This window comes from Pristis pectinata, chromosome 16, assembly GCF_009764475.1.
Source record: "Pristis pectinata isolate sPriPec2 chromosome 16, sPriPec2.1.pri, whole genome shotgun sequence".
In the NCBI taxonomy this organism is placed as follows: Eukaryota; Metazoa; Chordata; class Chondrichthyes; order Rhinopristiformes; family Pristidae; genus Pristis; species Pristis pectinata.
Window position 1 is genome coordinate 3975597 of NC_067420.1, and position 21528 is coordinate 3997124.

A 21528-nucleotide genomic window follows, 5' to 3' on the forward strand; every position below is an offset into this window, starting at 1 on the left:
AGTTAACCCACCGACTCATGTTGTTGGGATGTGGGAGGAAACGGGAGCACCCGGGGGAAACACACGTACACGTCGCAGGGACAATGTGCAGACTCCACGCAGACAGCACCAGAGGGCAGGACTGAGCTCGGTCGTAGGTCTGTGTGGCAGCAGCCCCGCCAGTAGCTCACTGTGCCATCCATATATTGGAACGCAGAGGTCTCAGCTGTCACTGGGGTGCAGTATGTGGACAACACATCAAGAGTCTTTCAGAACAGGTTAAACCTGAGCCCCCATCTGCTCTTGGGTAGATGTAAAATATTCCAAGATGCTATTCTGGAAAGAAAATGACAGTGATCTAGTGTCAATGCATACCTGTCGATCAGTTTCACCAGTTGTTGCATTAGAGCAAGATTCCTGTGTGCAAACTGGCTTTACAGTTTCATCGTCAATAGAGTGCTTGGGAGGCAGTGAAAAGTCCAGGTCTTTACCTGAGACTTGGCAGTGAGGGATGGATCTTCAGCACTTGGAGCACTCTGGGAGCAAGTGTACGATTTAACATTGATCTATCTGCTCCAGAATGGCTGCACTGTAATTCTGTATTGCAAGGGTAATAATTTAAGAAAGTGCCAGAGTTCAAGAGGTCCATGCAGTGTTCCCAATTTCCACCTCATTCTTTCAATGGGTGATGTTCAATCAGATGTTCAAAGTGAACTTGTCCCAACTGCAAGTAAAATACCCAAGGCAAGTCTTCTAGTGCTGACAAAGTAACGTGCAGATGAAGACCTCAGGGTACCTGGTGTCTTTCTGAGCTTGCATTGGTGTTAACTTACAGCTCAGGCCTCATCTCCATCCACCCCGCTCTATTGCCAGTTAACCTGTTGGGAACTGGAGCCCACTTTAGGTCCCGATCTGGATTGAAAGGCTTGAAAGATGGACATGGCAGTTTCAGTAACAATGTTCCAAGGGAAGTGCTTGAGAGGAACACACCTGCAGGACTAGGAGAACAGGGGGAGAATGCTGTTAGTTAGAGGCGTAGGACAGAGTGAGTCAGCTGCCCAAACGTCAGTGGAGTCAAAGCAGAAACTCTTACAGTGCCCGACTTCCAACTCATACATTGACATGAGACGGCATAAGTCACACGGCATAGACTCTGTCGACCTCACTGGCTCCAGCTGGAGGAGGCAAAGTTTGCAGATTACTTGTGGTTGGCCAAAGTTGGGTGAAATGGAGGAGTTAGGGAACTTCTGTCCATCTCAACTGTTTAGCTGGTTGGGTGAGGGCAGCTAGCTTGCCAAACAGGCCAATGATAGACCTCGAAGAGTAAATGAAGTAGACCATACAACTGTGAACCCTTCCAAATTTTTTGACCATTTTTCCACATGAATTAATTTTTTATTACAAAAGGCTGCTTTCCAGCATTCCACAAAGTGTAATAAAAACAGAAAATCCTGGAAACAGGCAGCCGATCAGGGAAGGGAAACAGTTAATGTTTCAGATCCAAAACCCTTCATCAGAATGTTTTGATCAGAGGTCTCAGACCTGAAATGTTAACCTTTTCTACCGATGCTGCCTGACCTGCTGAGTGTTTCAAGCATTTTCTGTTCCTTTTTCAGATTTTTCAACATCTGCAGTTTATTTTTTATAATTTCCACAAAGTGTAACTTGGTTTGGAAGTTGGCAGGAACATTGTTTCCCAACATTTTCTCTTGCCTTTCAGATTTCCAGCAGTATTTTAAATCAGTAATTTTTAAAGGTTTTAATGTTTGGAAGGCTTAATAGTCAGTTAAAACACAGCTGGGAGTTTGTGAAGTAGCTGGTTTGTCCTGCTGTATCAATGTGTGAAAACAGCCCGTGACTGCTTCAACCCGCAGAACTCTCGTTCACCCTGAAATAAACCTGATTGGATCTTTCCTCCATCTTACCACGGTCTTTGTTTAGGCCACAACAGTGGAGATCGGGAAAGCCACAGGTATGAAGGTCAGATCATGGGCGTTTAACACCACAATATGACTAGTACGGGGAACACTGTGCACTAGGATGGGGCCATACACCGTGCCTGGCAGCACAGTGGCTGAGATTATAAACCTGGAGCCCACGCCTGGGCAAGTTGTTTCATTCAATCCTGACGTGGTTTTCAGACAAGGCCGGCATTTATCGCCTGTTCCTAACTGCTGGGCTGTTTCAGAAAGCATTTAAGAGTCACCCACCTTGCTGTGAGTCTGGAGTCACATATAGGCAGTGCCAATTAAGGATGTCCTAAAGGACATTAATGTTTGCAACAATCCAGTGATTAAACTGATTGCTGACCCATCTGAATTTGTTCTCTTCTGCTACAAGAAAGTTCCCGTTTCCAATAGCCAGTCCTCAGGATTCTGGCCTGGCCTACCCTCACCAACACACTGTGTCTTGTTGCCAGTACATGCCCTAGACTCAGACCTGTGTGCACCCTGTGTGTAGGTTCCTGCCCTTCATCCAGCCTGTGATTGTCCTGTTGACCTAATAAGATCTCACGAGAAAGGTTACTATACAAGAGCACATGGGTTTAGCAATAATATATTAGTGGAGTGGGTGACAGAAAACAGAATCAAGGTAAATGGGTTGTATTCAGATTGGCAGTCAGTGCCAGAGGGATCAGTGCCAGGACCTCTTCTATTACCATCTATGTTAATGACAGAGATGAAGAGACTTGAATAACTGCAGTTGATTGAGTAACTGCTGACAATACAGAGGCAGGTGGGTTAGCAAGTTGTGTAGAGGATGCAAAGAGCTTTCAGAGGTGTTGGTAGATCAAGTGAGTGGGCAAGAAGTTGACAAATGGGAGTATAATGTGGGAACATGCAAGGGTATTCACTTTGAATGGATAAATTATTATTCAGATGGAGTGAGATCACAAAAGGTTGTGGTACAAAGAAATTCATTGGTGCTGGGACATACAATGCAAAAGTCAGCACAGAGCTACAGCAAGTAACTGGGATGGAACATTGGCCTTTGTTTCAAATGGTACGGCATATAAATTTGGGGAAGGTTTGATGTAACGTTACAGGGCACTGGTGTAACTGCACTTTGGGTACTGTGTAGTTTGATCTCCATAATTCAGTAAGAATGTGCTGGCCTTGGAGGCAGTGCAGAAAAGTTTCACCAGATTGATTCCTGGGATGAAGGGGTTGGCTGATGAAGAGAGGTTGGGCCCAAACCCATTGGAGTTTCAAAGAATGAGGTGTGATCTTATTGAAATCTATGGGGTTCTAAGGGGAACTGACAGACTGGATGCTGAGAGGAAAATTCCCCTGGTGGAGGTATTTGGAAACTGGTCACCCATCTAAGGTGGAGAGAAAGAGGAATTCCTTCTCTTTCATGAACCTTTGGAATTCTTTACTCTGGAGGGCTGTGCAGGAGCAGTCATTGAATATATTCAGGATAGAAAAATTTAAATCAGAAGGGATTCAGGAGTCTGCTGAGGATGGGGAGAGTGGTCCTGCCATGATTGGATCAAACATGATCTTGTTGGATGGCAGAGCAAGTTCAAAGGCTGATTGGACCAGTCCTGCTCCTATTGGAATTGGTTTATTATTTGTCACATGTATCGAGGTACAGTGAAAAACTTGTCTTGCACACCATTCGTACAGATCAATTCATTACACAGTGCATTGAGGTAGTACAGAGTAAAACATTAACAGAATGCAGAATAAAGTGCTACAGAGAGAGTGCAGTGCAGGTAGACAATAAGGTGCAAGGTCATAATGAGGTCAAGAGTCCATCTTATCGTACTAGGGAACCGTTCAATAATCTTATAACAGCGGGATAGAAGCTGTCCTTGAGCCTGGTGGTATGTGCTTTCAGGCTTTTGTATCTTCTGCCCGATGGGAGAGGGGAGGAGAGAATGTCCGGGGTGGGTGGGGCCTTTGATTACGTTGGCTGCTTTACCGAGGCAGCGAGAAGTGTAGACAGAGTCCATGGAGGGGAGGCTGGTTTCCGTGATGTGCTGGGCTGTGTCCACACAACTCTCTGCAGTTCCTACGTCCTCAGCCCTCTCCCCACTTCCCTATATCGTCCATCCCTCTAAGCTGAAACTCCCACCTGCCAGGAAATTGGCTGCCATGTTTCTGGCAGTTAAATCGGCATCCTGTTCCACATGTGCTTTGGCTGAAAGGGGCTTTGGGGTGTTGAGACAACAAGTGTTTAGAAGCACTCCTTAGATTTCAGACCCAGAAGCCAGCTGAACCAAGTAGCAAAAGCCCCAGGTACCCAGCCACAGTGCAAAGCAGAGCCCAGGAGGATCTTGTTTGGACCAGGAGTTGCCTTTCGCACTGTACTTCTTCCCACCCCTCTCTAAATATCAAATAGGTGTTGGCATTTACAATGTCTCCCCCACACGCCCCAACTCCCAAACCTCGAGATGATCTGAGGCTGCCACCTAGTGGCCTTCCGGATTTGGTGCAGCACCTCATCTCCCATCTGGGCACGTTCAACAATCACCGATAACCAGCCTTTCCATTCACATCCCAACTGGCCAGTTCTAACGTGAGATCGTCCACCTGTAACATTAACTCAGAATTTCTCCCTCCACGGCTGCTGCCAGACCTGCTGGGTATTTCGGTTTAATATTATTGATACAGGGGCAATTTGCGTGGGGCAGGATGAATGAGGCGGGAGGCTCCAGCAAGGGATCATTAATGGAAAAGCAGAGGCGGATTTGCACACGAGGGTGTAATTCTTGAGGTTATAACAGGGTGAAATCTAAAGGAGCCTGGCAGGAGAATTAACAAATGGACAAGTGACACTGAACCAGAGGGTGCACAGAACCAGGCAAAGAGGAAGAATTTACTGAGGATCTTTGAGAGAGAAAGAAAAAGTAGAGAGAATCCCAGAGCATAGGGTGTCCATGACAGCAGCCATGAGAATAAGAGGTTAGCATTCACTGTATGGCTAATTCGCAGCGCAGGAAATGGCTTGCTGGGCCAGTGTTGGTCCAAAGTGAAGTTTCTTTGGTTAGTTCCTCTTTCCAGCTCTGTATTCCTGCAGGTCACAGCTCTTCAACGGCTCGTTCAGGCTTTGCTGGAAGCTTTTGCCTTCACGTCCTTTCAGGCGAGATCCAGACCACTGCCTCATTTCTCAACTCCACCGTCCAATTAGTATACAGTTGCCCCGGTTACTGATCTTTCTGCCACAGTGAATAGATTATTCCTTCTCTCGGCTTCAGAGTCTCAAAATGCCCCAGACTCTTGTTCCAAGGACAGAAAGTTGAGAGTCTCTCTTCATAACTGGAACTCTCCAACCCTGGCAACCTCCTCAAAACACCCCGGACCACCTCCAATGCTGTCACATCCTCCCTCGAGGGCAGCGACCAGAACTATGCACCATAATCCAGCTGTGGCCAATGTTGTACACAGTTCCAGCATGATCTCCCTTCACCCATCTCATCAATAAAATGCAAGGATAGCACGCATCTTCTTAACCACCTTTAACTACCTGTCTTGTTACCAGGAGAGATCCAAGGACTTCCAAGATTCCTCTCTCCTGGCATCCAACAATTAACCTTGCTTGCCCTCAACATGTACCCCACACTTCACCAGATTGAATTCAAGTATGTGTCCCCCATTTGACATCTTCCTATCAACCACACCAGCTGGTAAATTTAACCACAGCCCTGACTCAAGTCCAAATCATTAAACTTTAATCACAGAAATAGAAGTCCAACATTGACCCCCCACTGCACTTCATGCCCACTGAGAATCTTGAATTCTTGTAACTTTCCCTTGAATCCCCAAGTGCTTTTGCATCCTGACCAATCTGCCATGAAGGACTTCAACCCTCACATTTAAGAAAAATTCTAATCGATATAGTTAGGCATGTCCTTCCCATAATAAATGGGTCCTTGATTAGCCTGTGCATCTCTAAATGCTGTCCCTGGAATTTATTTCAATAATTTACTCACCCACTGACCAGCCAAACCATACCCCGGTCCATCACCTCACTGGTAAACAACATTCCAGTCCAAGGTATTGCAAAATTGTAGCCAGAGTTCATGTTATTTCCTCCCTTGGGATATATTTGCATCCAGGACTGTTTCATTATCCACCTTGAAAGATATCAGACTGTTTAATGCCCCATTTATTATTGCTGATGCCTTCATCTTATTTTCCTGGGGATAGAGCTCAGCATCCATCATAAACCAGCTTCTCCAGGGAAAGAGGTAGATGGGTCACATTTTTTTTGTTCCTCTTTCTGCTCTCTCTTAAAAACCCCAGTTTTCTGGCCACTTTTGCCAAATCATATCCTACCCTAGTTAGAGAAAAACAACAGCTCTGGACTAGAGTCACTGTTGCTACTCTCCTCCATGCTACTTTTACCACTTCTGAAACAAGCTCTTACAGCACCAGCAAGCCAGTTTCAATTCCACCCACTGTAAGGAGTTTGTATGTTCTCCCCGTGTCTGTGTGGGTTTCCTCCCACATTCCAAAGCCACCGGAAGCGTGGCAACACTTGCGGGCGGCCCCAGAACACTATGCAAAAGATGCATTTCACTGTGTTTTGATGTACATGTGACTAAAGAAATCACATCTTCTTTCTTGCACCCTTCATCCCAAAACACAAGCTGCTGGAACGTGCAAGCCACAGAACTCCTAGCCACAGCAACACCCGCTGTTGCTCAACCTGCAAAAGCCCAATTACAACACCAGTGTATGGATTCCCAAACCCCACACAGAATTGGACCTGTAGCCCTGCCACCTCTCTTACAGCAGAGATTCCAACTCCGGTCAATACTTAACATCTGACTGTTCTACTAAAGTTAGATGAAACATTCAATTAAATCTTTAATACCAACTTGCACCATTCTCAGTGTTAGCAAAGTATCCCAGTGCTAGCCGTCAGCTTCAACCTCAGGACTTTCTTGCCATTAAACCACACCCCCCCAGAACAGCAGCAGGACTTAATGTTTCCATAGCATTTATTAGAAAATTCAACCACAGTGCACTTATATTAAAATGGCAAATTAAAAAAATAAGCACACACCCATTTACATAATTGGACAGACAGACATTCAAAGGGAAACACAGGAGTATGAACACAGGAGTAAGGAGAGCAGCTGTAAGTTCTGGGCCAGCCCTAACTCTTCAGTTGCCGGGCATTACGCCTCATGTAGTCGTTGCTTGTACTCTGTAACAGACCCACATTAGGTCAGGCTGAGACCCCACTCACCAGCTCCACCCACCACAATGTCCAGCTGAGCTCCCACCACCCAGAAGTCCAGTGGAGCAAAACTTTAACAGGAATCCCTCACTGATGGACCTTAAAACAGCACCCCTTGTTGGCAGGTTTCAAATTATGTAAACATTTAAATTGCCCTTAAACCAGAAACAGGTGTACTACAGTTAACATTAAATCACCAGTTGTGTAAAAGTTAACCTTCCCCCCAAGATAGTAGGGGGGTGCAAATTGGTGCAAAACCCCCACAGGACAAAGAACTAGAATAAAGATGGCAGCACACTTAGTTGCAATGGCGTATTTATCTGACTCAGTTGTTTAAATGTTGATGTTAGTGTCATTCCTGATGTCTTCAACAATAATACACACCATTTGTGCTTGTACAATTTTTGTCTGCGTTTATTGTATGTTCTCTGTATGTCCTCTGTTGTGAGAGTCTGGGGGAAATGACATTTTTGTTCCTCCATGTTTTACAGCATATGGGTAATGGCAGTAATGTACAACTTGAGGTCTCCAGTGTACACCACCTGCCACAGCCTCCTGTCCTCAGGAGGACTTTCCTCTATCCAACCCCAGGAACCAGTAGATCTTTTGGTCAGTTTTATTAGAACAGGAGGAATATTGCAGGATGATTCAAGAAAGATCACCCAAGCAACCAAAACTCCAGACCAAGGGGATGAGACTTTAAAATTAAATGAAGCAGAGACAGTAAAGGGTATATCAAGAACAGGTTCATGTGAAGGGGCAGGAGGAATATGTCCCCACTGATTGGGTGAAGGCGAGGGGGGTGGGGCTGCAGGGATGAAGGGGGGACTTCACAAACCAGGATGTAGGGCTGTTAGCTTTCACCATGGGATCTCGGTACAATGTTTGAGATGCCCCACATTCAGAGGCAAGCAGTCCAAGACTGCCGACCATCTCGCTCCCAACCCTATCCCTGCCCATCGGTAGTACTGGCATGGTTTCTTACCTTGCTGGTTAGACCACAGTTGAGCTGCAGCAACATTCAGGGGACTCTGTACATTAGGTTCTGTTTTAGAGGAAGAAGCAACAGATTTGTTACCAAATGCAGGGGAACCACAGTCTCCTCCCACCTTCCTTCAACAGTAAATCCACTGGACCCAGCATTTCAACTGCAACCCCCACCCTGGACCACTCCCCTCTGTCCCAACTCACAGGAAGACCTACCAGAGGCACCATTCTGCTGCCCAGACAACCAAGTGTCTAACTCCGCTTCAAAACCCACAGCTTGCTCAAGAGCAGGAGCCAACTTCAATGCCGTATCCACCCCCTATGTCACCCCTAATGCTACCTTTAGGGGAATTTCAGGAATCAGTGCTGAAAATGCTAAGCAAATATACATTCAGTTCTTTTTCAAGCAGTTCACCTTCATTCCCCACCTGAAACTAAGAAAGGCAGAAATACCAAAGACGATGGCAGTACTTGTAACAAAAGGTCTCGCCGCCCAGGATAACTGGCAGCTGAGCAACAGTAGGTCAGCCTCAAAGCTCAGTTACTGGCAGACTGCCCAAAGGATTGTCCCTCCTTTGCAGAACAGTCTTGTAGGTCCAGACCAGACCCTAACCAGTCACTGCACGTTTCTCAAGTTGCTTTGGGTTTCCCCCCTTCCCTTGATCACCTTTAATGTACCTCAGTGTTTGTTCAAAGTCAGAATCAGTCTCTGCCACTCTTCCCCATTCTAAACCTCACCATCAGGTCTCCTCACAACTGGAGAACGAATGGACACCAACTTCTCCAGATAACTAAACCTTTTCACCTCCTCCAAAGTCTTCATCCATTCTCAAAAATGTGGCAGTCTGTATTGAACAATTGTGATCAAAATTCAAGAAAAAACCTTTATGATTTCCTCGTTCTGATTTTATTTAATGACCAGGATCCCAAATGCCATTGAGGACACCATTTTTGATGATGGAAATAATTTCTTCAGTCCCACTGGCATGAAGGAATGGAAGCCATTGCAGGCAGATCTACTAATCTAAAAAAGGAAACCACAAATTAAATATTAAAAGTTAACCCCCCAGAGCCCTCAGACCAAGATGAAAAGTAAAAAAAGAAAGTAGAGGCTGCTGAACGAGTGCCAGGACAAGTCCAGACACACAATTCACACAGATCAGGAGAAAGTCCATCTCTCCAACCCTATTCCTCATGCAACACGATGGCCCAGCCGGTTGTAACCTCCAGTCAGATGTAAAGCTCAGAAACAAACCCTTCGGGCCATCAAGTCCACACTGACCATTCCTGTACATCCACAGTAACCATTCAACCACACCACACCCCCCCCACCCCCAAATCAAGAAGCAAAATCTGCCTCAAAGCACAAAGAATCTGCTTCCACACCGTGAAGGAGAGAACGCAGAGGACACTCAACCCTCAGTGTCCCATTCATCTGAAATGGGTGGCACCACCTCTAGATTTCCCACAAGAGGAAATATACTCCCTCAGAATCTTGTGTTCCAAATTGCTCCCCCCAAATGGATACAAGCCTAGCTGTCTAATCCTTCGTCACGGGCAAGGTATTAATTTAGAAGAGGTTTACGGGATTGCTTCCAATGCAGTCACCTTTAGGAAAGACCAGTACTCCAGCAATGGCCTCACCAACGCCCAATTTAACTGGAGCCCCCCACCCCCAGGTTTAGTATGCCCCTTTGCCACAAGGAATACAAGTTCTGCGTAACAGATCCTTCTACAATTTCAGGCCCAAATCCTTACCTCCCAGTAAACTCTGAATCGACAGCAGGATCGTCCTGACATCATAAAGTGCTGACCATTTGTCCTTGAGAATATCCAGGCAGATATTGCCTTCGCCGTCCACATTGGGATGGTAGCAGGAGGTGAGGAACTTCACGGTGGGAGGGTTTGTATGGGTAGCCACTGGGGAATTCCAGAGACAGCTTGTATCTCAAACCTTCATAGACCTGCAAACGACATCAGCGCCCATTTACTCTCAGGCCCTCGGAGTAGGGATTAAACCACTGATCCCCCACACCACACCCTTACTCGGCCACCCACCGAACCAAGCTGGGTCGGTATGCTGGCCCAAGCCAGCCCAGACTTGCCACTCACCGTGCCCGCGGCGCCGTCAATGGTGCCGATCCATCGGAAGAGATTGTCCGACTCGGGGAAAGCGGAAATTCCTTTGTTACCCGACATCTGGAGAGGCAAATAAACAGGGACTCGGTCAGCTGCGGTGACAGGAGTTTGGAGAATCAGACGCCCCACAACAACCCGGTCAGCACCCACCCCACCCACACGTCTCCCCCCCAAGGACTCACCATGAGAGTCATCAGCTCCTGCTGCAACCTGTGGGGGGCGAAAAAACGAAAGCCAGACAATGAGTGAGACTCAGGCATCCCAACCCCGTACCCTTCCCAGTCAGCCCCCAGCGACCCACCACCTACAACAGCCGAGCCCCATCCATCCCAAATCCACCCCCAAACCGTCAACCCCAATCCACGCCCAGCGACCAACTACCCAACCCATCCCCCACAGTCCAACCCAATTCCACCCCCCCAGCAACCCATCCCCCACAGTCCAACCCAATTCCACCCCCCAGCAACCCATCCCCCACAGTCCAACCCAATTCCACCCCCCCAGCAACCCATCCCCCACAGTCCAACCCAATTCCACCCCCCCCAGCAACCCATCCCCCACAGTCCAACCCAATTCCACCCCCCCCAGCAACCCATCCCCCATCCACACCCCCCACCACAAAGAGCACCCGCCCCAATGCACCCCCACCCCCCAAAGACCACCACCAGGTTCAATCACCCACTCGCCTCTTGGACACCGAGCCCCGGGCGATGGCGGCGCCGCCCTCGCTGCCTTTCCGGGTCGCGGTGGTCCCCGCGGCGGCGGCGGTGCTGGGGTCCACGTTCTGGGCCATTGTGGCTGCGGGCTGCGGGCCGGGGGCCTTGGGTCACTGGTGCTGCGGCGCTGTCCCCCCCACACAAGCGGTTCTCCGAGCCGGGTCTCCTGCCACCGACCCGTCCGCCGCTCTCTGGCCGCCTCGTTGGACCCGCCGTTTATTTGAATATCGCTCCCGTCGGCACTCCACCAATCACGCTGCAGTTTTGATTCAATTGAGCCAATCGGCATCGAGTGTTTATGTATTTGTTGCCAGGTAGCGGATGAGGTCACAGAGGCAGAGAGGGCGGGCGCTGATTGGCCTGCGCGATGTATCCATCGCCACAGAGGGCGGGCACTGATTGGCCTGCGCGATGTATCCATCGCCACTGAGGGCGGGCACTGATTGGCCTGCGCGATGTATCCATCGCCACAGAGGGCGGGCGCTGATTGGCCTGCGCGATGTATCCATCGCCACAGAGGGCGGGCACTGATTGGCCTGCGCGATGTATCCATCGCCACAGACGGCCCCGGGTTGCGGGACGGACCGGAGTTGGTGTGGAACAAAAGGAAGAGGCTCATTCCGAATATTTGGGGCATTTTAGCAATCCGGCAAAAGATGACCATGAAATCGATATAGAAAACGGTTTACAGCGGTTAATGTTTCTGCTCTTCCTCAGATCTGAAGGTCTCCGACTTGAAACATTAACGTTTCAACGTCGATGCCTGACCCGCAGCTTTCGGTGCCAAAGTCCCCTACGGCTCCTTTTCTCGTAATTCTGCCCCTGGTTCCCCCCGGACCTTTCCGTGAACACTCTGCCCCTGATCCCACCCCATTCAGTTTTCCCTTCTGGTCGTCTCTCAGTTTCTATTTCTCTTGACCCAATTCATTTCTTTCTTAGTTCATCCCATATCGCTTGATGTTTTGCTTTCAGCCTCAGTAGCGTGGTTGCAATATCTGTAGGGTTCGAAAGTTGAGCGTTCTTGGAGTGACAAGTTTCTAGATTTTCTTCAATGACCATAAACTGTCGGTGCAGTAGCCAGAGTGCGTATCCTCACATCTTTCCATATATTATTCCCTCTACCTTGCTATTGTCCACTTATTTTTGTCCACAGCCTCTTAAAGCCTTTCTTTCCCCTTGTTTGCCAGGCTTTTTACTTGCTGGAGCACGTAATAGGACAAAGCACTCTAAACTACGAGGTGCTGGATTAGTATAGATGATCAACATGGAGTTGGTGGGCCGAAGGGCCTGTTTCTGTGCTGTATGTCGCTAGGAGTCTACTAACTTCTCTTAAACTAGTTTTTTTTGTTGTTAATCAGTAGTCATTATTTTTACTTTCTCATTTCCATGAACTCTTGGTTCTCCAGCGTTTCTGGGAGGGGTTGTCCACCGAATACCTCCCTGAAGTTGAGGTCGGTCGCGGGAGAATCACACCGGTCCGTTAGGCCGGTCCCAGCTCTTCCAGAGACCCGTCCAATTCACACGCCAGTGAGCCGCCTACTCTCAGCACTCCCCCGCCAACAAAGGACAGAGCCCAGAGATGTGCGGTGAAGCTTTGCTCTGCCACAGCCCCAGGCCTTGAAGAACAAATGTGGTTTTGTGTTTCTCACTCACATCCCGGTGGCCCAACTGGCACATCCGTTAAGTTTCCGCAAGCCCATGTAACCGAGGGATCTCCAGCGAGTGGTTTACCCAACGTGAACAGTTGACGCTGGGCACCAGAGTTTCTTTAATACCCAGGCATCGCAAGGTCATGTGCCTTATGCATTAAAGACTGCGCCACAAAATAAAGTTTTCGTTTGATTTTCACACATTTTTCTCTCCACACCCCAACTCACAGAGTATTTGCAGGGATACTCCAGGTTTACGAAATGAAGAGGGGCATTGATACGGTAGGCGGTCAGTCTCTCTCCCAGGGTAGGGGAGTCTAAAACTGGAGGCATTGATTTAAAGAGAGAGGGGGAAGATTTAAAGAGGACCTTCACGTTTGAAAGTGACTTGGACGGGTATATGGACAGGTATTTGTACCACAAAGGGATCTGGGCCAAATGCAGGCAAATGGGACCAGCTCAGGAAGGCACCTTGGTCGGTATGAATGAGTTGGGCCCGTTTCCCTGCTGGATAACTCTGACTCCAATACGGCAGCAGAAGCCTGCTCCTGATTGGGGCAACTCCAAGTACCAGCTTAGACACCAAGAAATATTAACGATCAAATACATTTGGCACAACCAGTTAAATAACAAAATGACCCAAAACTTGTCAAATCTGTCTGGGTCCTTGGGCTGCAGCTTGGTTTCCAGAATTCAGTTCCACTGGAGTCACTGTACAGAAATCTCACCTCACAGTTACCCGGGCCAGCTGGAGAAACCAGTGCTTCATTTCAGCACAGATGCTGCCTGACCTGCTGAGCAGTTCCTACATTCTCTGCTTTTATTGCTGATATATGCAGGGGAAGCCCTACAGGAGGGAAAAGCAGAGCAGTGAGAGGTGGACAAAAGAGGGGAGGCGGGGTGGGCACAGGGTGGTGATAGGTAGAGGCAGGCAAAAGACAGTGATAGGCAGGTGCGGGGGAGGAGGGGAGAGCAGATCCACCGGGGGATGGGGCAAAGGTAAGGAGAGAAGGGGGGGGGGGGGGAGGTAGAAAAAAAGCTGCTTTTCTCTCCTATATATCGGGCTTCCCCTTTTCCTATCTTCAGTCCTGAAGAAGGGTCCTGACCCATTGACCGCCTGCTTTTCTCCACAGATGCTGCCTGGCTTGCTGAGTTCCTCCTGCATCATGGTGTTTTTCGTTAGGAGGTACCTGCAGCTGTGTTCGGCCGACAACTTGAGCTAATGAAGGTCGTTTTGAGCTGGTGAAATGAAGCAGTGAACCAAGGTTCCCAACACCCAGCCACAATGAATGACTTCATTGGCTCAGTTTGTGCCAATGAAACCTGGTCCCAATTAAGCAGCAAGCACCATCACACGAGCCAGGGAGAGAAATGACAGACACACCTCCATACAGATGCAAAAAAAAGGCAACATTTAGAGAGGGGGGAGAAAAAACAACTTTTAATTGATAACAAGCGTAAGAAAGATACAAATCTCCAAACTTAGAGAGTTAAATAGACAGGCATGGTAGGAGCTCATTTCTGATCTACATCAACTTGAGGGAAAGCTTGCACGTGTCTAAGCTTGCACAATTTAAAACTCACACAGTTTCGATGCAGTCACTCAGTGAGCACTGACTTGATGCTGGTTACAACTGCAGTACTAAAAGCCAGTAATGTCATTCCCAGAGGACTAGACAGCTCGTTTCAAAAAGAATTCCAGCCTTAGGACTCAGACGCGACAGGGGAAATCAGACCGGAGCTTTATCTTCACCAGGCTGATGGGGTGAGACCTTAATTATACCTTTTACTACTGCCATCTATTCTGACATCATTATACAGGCTCCAAAGCTACTCAGTCGCAACCTCTCCATCCCTGTAAACTACTGATAATTAACGTGTCTAATACTGAACAGAGAGAAAGGTTACATCCATTTACATGGTGGAGGACACCACCCAGCTCTACAATGTGATGACAGCGCCTCCCATCACAACAGGGTTTGGAACAGTTGCTACAATTATTAAAGCTATTGCAACTCAGCCACTGGCAGAGGGCAGTTTCTCCAAGACCTGACTGGACACCTCAGAGAACTTCAGACACAGAGGCTGGACAGAGCACAAACACATAGAGGCACAATTTACATGTGACCAAGGTCACTTGCTTCACACAATGACCAGCCCTGGTCTTTTCAATACTTTGTGCCCATTTGACAATCCTGAGGCAAGTACTGTGAGGATCACTAGTGATAGAAACTAGGAACATCCAGTCCTTCAAAAGGACTAATTATACCACCAGACACTCGGCCAATCCTGGCAATAAAACCTTCCATCCTCACCATCCTTCCCTCCCCATCTCAGCGCAACGCCCTACTCCTTCTCTGTCCGTACAGCCACCATGTACTTCTGCATCTTCTCCAGCATCCACATCGGGACAATAAATGGTCGGAGCTCATCCAATCTCAGCTCAGGGCAGTCCCTGCAACGCAACATGGGATGTGGGTTAGTGTGAACTGGGAAACTTACAGTAACACACTGCTTTGTTAAATATAATAGACCACAAATGAACAGAAGGACACCCATGTGCATATTTTGCCTGTATTGGGTGCTTGAAAGAAGAGCTAATTAATCTCACTACCTGGCTTTTCCCCTACAATTCTGCATCTTTTCTGTTCATTTATAGATTCAAACTTTTTCTCATTTATGGGGCCTCGACATTCTTGACAAGGCCAGGATTTGTTGCCCATCTCTAGCTATCTGAGGTGGTGGGGGGGGGGGGGGGCGGTGGGGGGGGGGTGGGTGGGAGCCACCTTCAATTGCTGGCATGCTTCTAGCACAGGTGGTCCCACAGTGCTGCTGGGTTGGGATTTTCAAGGTATAGACCCAATGACAATGAAACAACAGCGATATATTTCCAGATCAGGATGGTAGAGAAACTGCAGACTGTGGTGTTCCCAAGAATCTGAGCCTTTTGTTGTCCTTGGCGATAGAGGTGCCAGAGCAGTGTACGTGAGTAACTGCGGTGTGTTTTGTAAACGGTATACACTGCCACAATGGTGCGTCAGTGGTGGAGGGAACGAATGTTCAGAGTGATTGATAGAGTACCAATCAAATGGACTGCTTTGTCCTGGATGTTGACTTTCTTGATACACAATTCCTTCACAATGAACTTGGAAATTTTTCTAATTCTTATTTATCATTGATGCTCAACACACAGGGAATTTAGAAAATCAGAGTCAAAGTGGTTTTGTGGAAAGTAAAATCACGTTTTTGCGAAAGTAAAATCACGTTTGCATACTTAAGGGTTTGAGGACGCAACTGATAGGATGGATAATAGACTGTGTATTTGGATTTTTGAAAGGTATTTGATAACATAACCTCAACAAGTTATTGCATAAAGAAGCTTACAGGATAGGGGAGTGATACTTTAACATGGATACAGATTTATTAACAAAAACATAACAGAAGGAATCAACAGGCCATTGTCAGGTTAGCAGGACCATCGGTGTCACAAGGATCCCATTTTTTTTGTGACCCCTAAGATATTGGAATTGCTGCTAGTAATGGCATTGTAGCGATTAGCGTAACGCTATTACAGCGCCAGCAACCCGGGGTTTCAATTCCAGCCACTGTCTGTAAGGAGTTTGTACGTTCTCCCTGTGACTGCGTGGGTTTCCTCCGGGTGCTCCGGTTTCCTCCCACATTCCAAAGACGTACGGGTTAGGAAGTTGTGGGCATGCTATGTTGGCGCTGGAAGTGTGGCGACACTTGCGGGCTGCCCCCAGAACACTCTACGCAAAAGATGCATTTCACTGTGTGTTTCAATGTACATGTGGCTAATAAAGAGATCTTATCTTATGGAAAGACAGTTTAATGTATCCATCAGGAAGAGAAACAGAATTAATGTATCAGGTTGAAGACTCTTCATCATAAATGGGACGGAGAGAAAAGCAGATCAATAAACTGTGGGGGGGGGGGGAGATGGAGGGGGTGTCTCTGATAGGATAAACTGCAGCGACCATGGAGATAGTCTGTAAACAAGGTTGTCTGGTTGGTGGGTCAATGGCAGCAGTTAGGGAGCAAGAACAGAGACAAAAGAACCTCGACAAGAGAGCGTGGGAGCTGTGAATTGCAGAGCAGGAGTACATGTCCGGCAGGTCAGGCTGGGCATGGTCTCCACTCCCGGAGAGAGAACAAGGAAAACAAACAAACTGAACTAATATCACAGATGAAAAACTGATACAGACAGGGAAATCAAGTTGTCTGAAGTTTCTTCAAATGTATCCAGATCACGTCGGGAATGGAAAAATGTACAAGTTTATGGGCTCGGGCTAGATTTACAGTGGCCGTGATCAGGTTGAGTTTGGTTCAGAGTTTAATTTTATGCCCGAGCAGACATCTAATTGCTGCCTGACGTTCATTTTTAACCCCCCACCCACCCGGTTCTCTCCCTTGCCTCTCTCAGTGGGACTAGCTTGGGATGCCGAGTTATCTGGTTGCACAGGTTCTCACCTGTAGTCATCGCTGGCTGCCAGTTCACGAATGTCATCTTCTATTAGAAGGTAGGCCTAAGACATAAATACATTACATTCAGGCTGATGGCCATTGAATCTGCATCTTCTGTTACACCCGACAACGTGAAGACTGTGCAGGCAAAGGGTATAACCAGCTAGTACAGCGCCTCCCCAACAGAATGAGGGACTTGCGTGAACAAGGTGAAAAGGAAAAAAGTGTGCAGTCAGGGAGCGGGAACAGGCAACAGCTGAAAGCACAACCAGAATAATTAATATTATCGATCAGGACAGTAGTCACAGGAAAATTGGGGATAAAGTCAATCTAATGATGTATTTTTGTCCTGAGAGATCTGATCAACTGATGACTTTAAAAGGCAAGTTTATTACAAGAATGCCGTGGGTCACCAGGACTAACAATGTGATTTTTGTCCTTAATTGCCCTCAGTAAACTCTGCCAGAAACGGCACTCAATGACCCAAGTTTAACACTCGTGCAAGAACAGTGGTAAAATTATATCCCTCCACGGCAAAATACAGTAAAATCCCAATAACGCAGCCCCTAATCGTTTGGAAATCCTGATGGTTTAGGATCTGGCTCACACATTCAACCAGTACATGAGCCGGGGTCCGGAGCGTAAGTGGGGTGTGGGGCCAGAGCTGGGGATCTGCACTGCTATGTTTGCAACATTCTGTTGTTTTGCGCTGGTCACTGTGTTTATTGTTGTATTATTACCATGTACACTGTTTACTCTGTGAGCTTCATGTGAGCAAGGAATTTCGTTGCATCCTGGTGTACGTGACAATAAACTAATCTGAATCTGGAGTGCAGCTGGAGCCAGTGTTGGGGTCTTGAACACCGGGTGGGGGGTGGGGGGGGGGGGGGGTCAGGAATGTGGGCAGGCTTGTAGCTTGGGTTTGTACATTTACCGTTCCTTTTAAACTCTTTGGGTCATTGGAAAAATTATACTGTTATGTTACATGTGAAAACAAAAGTGAGGCAAAAAGGTGTGCTGGGGCACCAATAGGGGTAACATCCAATGGTCCAGGAACATGCTGAATAGCACTACCAAAGTCCCAAGGGTGCCGGATTATCAGGGATTTGCTGTATCATTATTTAGAAGCTGAATGCATGTTTATGGATGTGGACAGGTAAGTGTCAGAATAGACTATTTTACCATCTTTCAAGAGCCACAGGAAATCTATTGCAGGTATGAATCTCTGCCTAGGGAATGCAAGGTTGCAAAACTATCTGTGTGTTTGTTTACTTGTTAAGAAGAGGTTAGAACATGTATGGATTTCCTCGCTGTAACAACAGCTCAGATATAGTTCTGTGGCCCAATGTGCGAGAGGTCGGCTTCTTAATCTGACAAGAACAACTCTGCGGATTCACCCAAGGCTCTGCTGCTCTGTGATTCAAAGAAATATTGTAAGTATGGTGTATATTTGAAGTATTATCTGTACCGTGTTGCACAGCTTGTCTTTACTTGTGATTTATCACTACTAAACGTCAGACCAAACACTCCCCCCACACACAGGTCTAATAGCCAGTCAATCCCATCTCTTAAAACCAGCATGGAGAGTATGGTGGGAAATTTCATACATTTGCCAGGAAATGATAAAAGGATTAGTCGTTAACAAGATACCCAAGTACATGAAAAGAAAAAAAAAATTGCAGATGTTGGAAATCTGAAATGAAAACAGAAACTGATGGAAATAGTCAGTGGGTCCGGCAGCATCTGTGGAACTGAAGGTGTGGAGAGAGAAATGGAGTTAATGTTTCAGCTGGATGACCCTTCTTGTTGCCTGACGATCTCCCGCACTTTCTGTTAGTAATGCAGCAAGTAGTGTGGATGCTTCCCATTGTTGCAAGGTTGCATCTGCCACCCTTTGCCATGAACACATTAAGGAAGCCCACTAGCCGCTTGAGCTTCTGACCTGCGTGAATATAGAGGGGGAAACAGCCGGTCAGCAGAGTCAATTACCACCCACCAGCGGTCCCTTAGAGTAGTGCTAACGTGCAGGATCTTGGCTGGAAAGCGGCACATGGAAAGGGGAAAAAATGAACAGTACAAGGTGTGACAAAGCTGTCCAGGTAACAACGAACACAAACACACACGCAGATACAAATTATACCCCTTCCTGCATAGACACATCCTTGCCTGGAGATTGATAGCCAGATATAACCATGCATATCCATTGATATCCACAGAAACAGTTATTGTAGTAAAGGTGCACCTGCACACAAGGACATAAAGGCACACACGTCCTCAGCAGTGCACTGAAGCATATCCACATGCACACAGGGCACATGAAAGAACAACACTGGCACATATTTGGGATGCTTCTGGAAGTCTGTGGCTTAGGGACGAGGACACAGCGCACAAAGTCCCACCAACAACCCAGGACATGGGATATTTTGCACAAAGTTTTGACATTAGTGCTGCAGAACTGGTTCGTCAATACTCACCATCTTGCCCCCCGTGGCCGGCATGTGGTGCTTCTCTCCAAGCCAGTGCTTGTCCTGCGAGTCTGCAGAATACTGAAAATCAGGGAGAATGCAGGTGAGAACAGGTGCGGCCCAAATTACACAGAGTGACTCACACTGGATTTTTATGGTAAAGGACAATGATGAACACATTAAAAAGCATTGACCCAGACTAAACGCACAATAAAACACCATATAGACCCACACTGGGCCCTCAGTGAAACACTGCACAGGAAAATTCCAATAACCTCAAACACTCATGACTGGTGGTGCCAGACCAGCAGATTTTCTGGCTTACTGGATATTATTTCTTTCTTTTCCAATCTTTTTATTAATTTCCACATTAATAAACATAACAGTAGTAATTATACACATGATACAAAGAGATCGGGATTGCAATAATAAGTTAACGCATACAGACACAAAGAGTAAAATGTGTAATCTAAACCTCCCAGTCTCTTGATAATTAAACATGACATATATTTAAAAAGAAATTTGATTATATGAAAAAAAACCCAAACCAAAAAAAAGAACAATAACAAACCAAGTAGTAATAATAAACAAAATCTAACCAAAACTGAACAAAAGCTGGGCTGTCGTATTTCATTGGTTGAAAGCACTGTTGTCATTAACTCTGCTCCTCTATATTCGAATAGAAGGTTATTGAAAAGGATTCGGAAAAGGTCAGCTTACATCATATGAAAATGCTGAATAAATGGGCTCCAAGTTTCTTCAAATTTAACCGAAGGCTCAATAGCACAATTTTTTCCAAGTTTGGATATTATTTCTATGAATACTCCAGCACTCTTAATTCAACTTTTTTAAAAAAAAATGTTCAGGTGAAACAGGCAAGTTGAAAGGGAGTGGGGTCTCGGTGAGTGGGAAGGAGTGGTGAGCCAGGTGCCGAACCATCAGCACTTCTGAATCGTTGGATAGCAGATTATTGACATTTTACTGTACTGACCCACAGCGAAACAGTACTGACCCACACTGAAACCTTGAAGAACAGCAATGACCCACACTGGCAGACCTTAAAGCATTGATTGTTTTGTGGCTGCAGAGCAAATGGAGGCTTCCTTTTCCCCCACGGGTCGTTGCTCTGGTGGTTCTTTGTGTTTTGAGGGTTTGACAATCCCTCATTGTTTTTCCAATGGACAATATTCTCTGAATCAAGTTTAATCCTGAAACGTGGACTGTGCTCCAAAGTGGACTATTCAAAAGAATAGAGAAGTCTGGTGCAATATGGATTCTGGCTCTTGGTAGATATGTTGGAGATTAAAGCCAAACTGTAACTCTCATCAATTGGACCGTCACTGCTGGCAGTAGGCAATGAGTTACATAGTACACATGTTGCCACTGAGCTTCATGCATCTTGGAACAAAGGCTCATTTGCTCTCACCTTGAAGAGTTCGGGATGCTTTATGTAGATTCTTCCACGAGTCCCGCCCATTCCCAAGGCTCTGAAACAGAAGAGGAAATGGTTGGGACAGAGTTGCATCAGTAATGCAAGACTTTGAATGAATCTCTCAGACTGCAGTACACAGAAGTTAAAAGGATTTGTTGTAAAGTTTACTTAAAAGTGTGTAGCTTCTGTTGGGAACAGTAACCCTGCTATAACTGTGCACCGTTCATCACACTATAGGAGGAATGCCACAGTACTCAGGATTTAGGAGGATGTTGCAAGGACTGGAGAATTACAGTACTGACAGGAGGCTGTCAAGGTTGGGTTGTTTTCTTTGGAACAAAAGGAGAATAAAAGGAGATTTAATTGAAATGTACAAAACTACAAGAGGCCTGTTCAGTGACTATTTCACTTGGCACGGGTGTTGATAACTAGGGGTCATAAGATTGGTGCTTTTCGGTGGAAGGATTAGAGGAAAGTTAAGGATT

The 21528-nt window shown here is 46.8% G+C and overlaps 2 protein-coding genes across 3 annotated transcripts in view; both read right to left on the bottom strand.

Moving 5' to 3' along the window:
* Positions 1–7042: 7042 nt before the first annotated feature.
* Positions 7043–11226, bottom strand: ube2c (ubiquitin-conjugating enzyme E2C). Its single transcript, XM_052031260.1, is given in 7 exon segments — positions 7043–7140; positions 8159–8218; positions 9919–10063; positions 10065–10124; positions 10273–10359; positions 10482–10509; positions 10986–11226. Coding segments are annotated over 7 exon segments (516 nt in total). The 5' UTR covers positions 11093–11226; the 3' UTR covers positions 7043–7111.
* A 2854-nt stretch (positions 11227–14080) lies between these two features.
* The window catches only part of LOC127578810 (deoxynucleotidyltransferase terminal-interacting protein 1), a 30494-nt gene continuing 23046 nt past the window's right edge, over positions 14081–21528 (bottom strand). The window contains exons 10-13 of one of the 2 annotated variants that reach the window (XM_052031278.1): positions 21038–21098; positions 19621–19692; positions 17153–17208; positions 14081–15119 (exon numbers count right to left, since the gene is read on the bottom strand). In XM_052031278.1, the coding sequence (XP_051887238.1) occupies positions 15011–15119; positions 17153–17208; positions 19621–19692; positions 21038–21098 (298 nt within the window). In that variant the 3' untranslated portion in view covers positions 14081–15010. The remainder of the gene's footprint in view (positions 15120–17152; positions 17209–19620; positions 19693–21037; positions 21099–21528) is intronic. The other variant, XM_052031279.1, reaches the window with a different exon arrangement.